At 40.4% G+C, this 1,677-nt stretch overlaps 1 protein-coding gene across 1 annotated transcript in view; it reads right to left on the bottom strand.

Annotated features, from left to right (window-relative positions):
* Positions 1–1,080: 1,080 nt before the first annotated feature.
* Positions 1,081–1,677, bottom strand: part of LOC119587461 (pre-mRNA-splicing factor 38B-like) — a 1,352-nt gene continuing 755 nt past the window's right edge. Inside the window, exons 3-4 of the mRNA XM_037936186.1 lie at positions 1,378–1,672; positions 1,081–1,228 (exon numbers count right to left, since the gene is read on the bottom strand). Of these exons, the coding sequence (XP_037792114.1) occupies positions 1,081–1,228; positions 1,378–1,672 (443 nt within the window). The remainder of the gene's footprint in view (positions 1,229–1,377; positions 1,673–1,677) is intronic.

Raw genomic sequence — 1,677 nt, 5'->3', positions numbered from 1 at the left:
GCAGACATTCAAGCAGACCTAAAGGCACTCAGAAGACACTCAAGAAGACTTCAGAAGACCTCAGAGACATTCAAGAAGACACTCAAAAAGACACTAAAGCAGACACTCAAGATGACACTCAAAAGACACTCAACGTACTCAAAAAGACCTCAGCAACACTAAAGAAACACTCAGAAGACCTCAAAGCATTAAAGAAGACACCAAAAACCTCAAAAACTTAAAAGAAGACTTTTTAAGAAGCCCCTCAAGAAGACTTAAAGAAGCACTAAAGCAGACCTCAGAAGACATTCAAAAGACACTCAAGAAACTTCGCAGACACTCAAAGACACTCACAATACTCAAAGACCTCAGCAACCTAAAGCAGACACTCAAAAAGACACTCAAAAAGACACTCAAGAAGACCTAAAAGAAAAACCCAAAAAGACTTCAAGAAACCTAAAGAAGACACTAAAGAGACACTAAAAGAAGACATTAAAGCAGACCCAAGAAGACACTAGAAGACATTCAAAGCCCTAAAGCAACACTAAGAAGACTTCAAGAAGCATTCAAGCAACATTAAACAGACACCAGCAGACCTAAAGAAGACCTCAAAGCCCTTAAAGCAGATCCCAAAGAAACTTCGAAGACCTCAAAAAGACACTCAAGAAGACTTCAAGAAACACTAAAGCGAACTCAGCAGCATTCAACAACACTCAAGAAAAATTCAAAAAAAACCTAAAGCAACACTCAAGAAGACTTCAAGAAGACACTCAAAAGACCTCAGAGACACCCCGCAGACACTCAAAAAGACATTCAAGAAGACACTCAAAAAGACATTAAAGAAGCACTCAAAAACACTAAAGAAACATTCAAGAAGACACTCAAAAACATTCAAGAAGACATAAAGCGAAAATCAAAGACACTCAAGCAACATTCAAGCAGACCTAAAGCAGACTTCAAGAAGACCCAAGAAACACTCAAGAACACTCAAGCAGACACACAAGAGACCTAAAAAAACCCAAAAGACACCAAGCAAACTCAAGCGACACTCAAGAAAACACTCAAAGCACTCAGCGACACTAAGAGACTTCAAGAAGACACTCAGGATGTCTTCTGGTGTCCGCTTGATGTCTTCTTGCGTGTTTTCTTCATGTCTGCTTGATTTTTCTTGCGTGCTGTTTTGTGTCTTCTTGATGTCTGCTTGGTTTGATTGAGAGTCCGCTTATGTCTTCTTAGTGTCTGCTTGAGGCTTCTTGAGTGTCTTTTTGAGTACTACTTGAGTGCTACTTGATGTCTTCTTGAGTGTCTGCTCGAGTTCTGCTTGAGTGTCTTCTTGAGTTCCTTGAGTGTCTGCCTGTGTCTTCTTGAGTGTCTTTTTGAGTGCTGTTTGAGTGCTACTTGGTTCCTGTTTGAGTGTCTTTTTGATACTCTTGATTGCCCTTTTTTGATGTCGCTGATGTCTGCTTGAGTGTCTTTTTTTGGAATGTCTTTTTTGAGTGTCTCTTGATGTTTTCTTGGTGCTGCTCGAGTGCCCGCTTGATGTTTTTCTTGAGTGTCTGCTTGAGTGTCTGCTTGTGTGCCCTTCTTGAGTGTTTCTTGATGTCTTTTTGGTGTCTTCTTGTTTTTCGCTTGATGTTGCTTGATGTCTTCTTGAGTGTCTGCTTGAGTTCCGCTTGAGTGCGCTTGAGGTTTTCTTGA

Source organism: Penaeus monodon, chromosome 22 (assembly GCF_015228065.2).
Source record: "Penaeus monodon isolate SGIC_2016 chromosome 22, NSTDA_Pmon_1, whole genome shotgun sequence".
NCBI lineage: Eukaryota > Metazoa > Arthropoda > Malacostraca > Decapoda > Penaeidae > Penaeus > Penaeus monodon.
The sequence above is the reverse complement of the archived record's forward strand: the minus strand, read 5'-3'. Positions and strand labels throughout refer to the sequence as shown.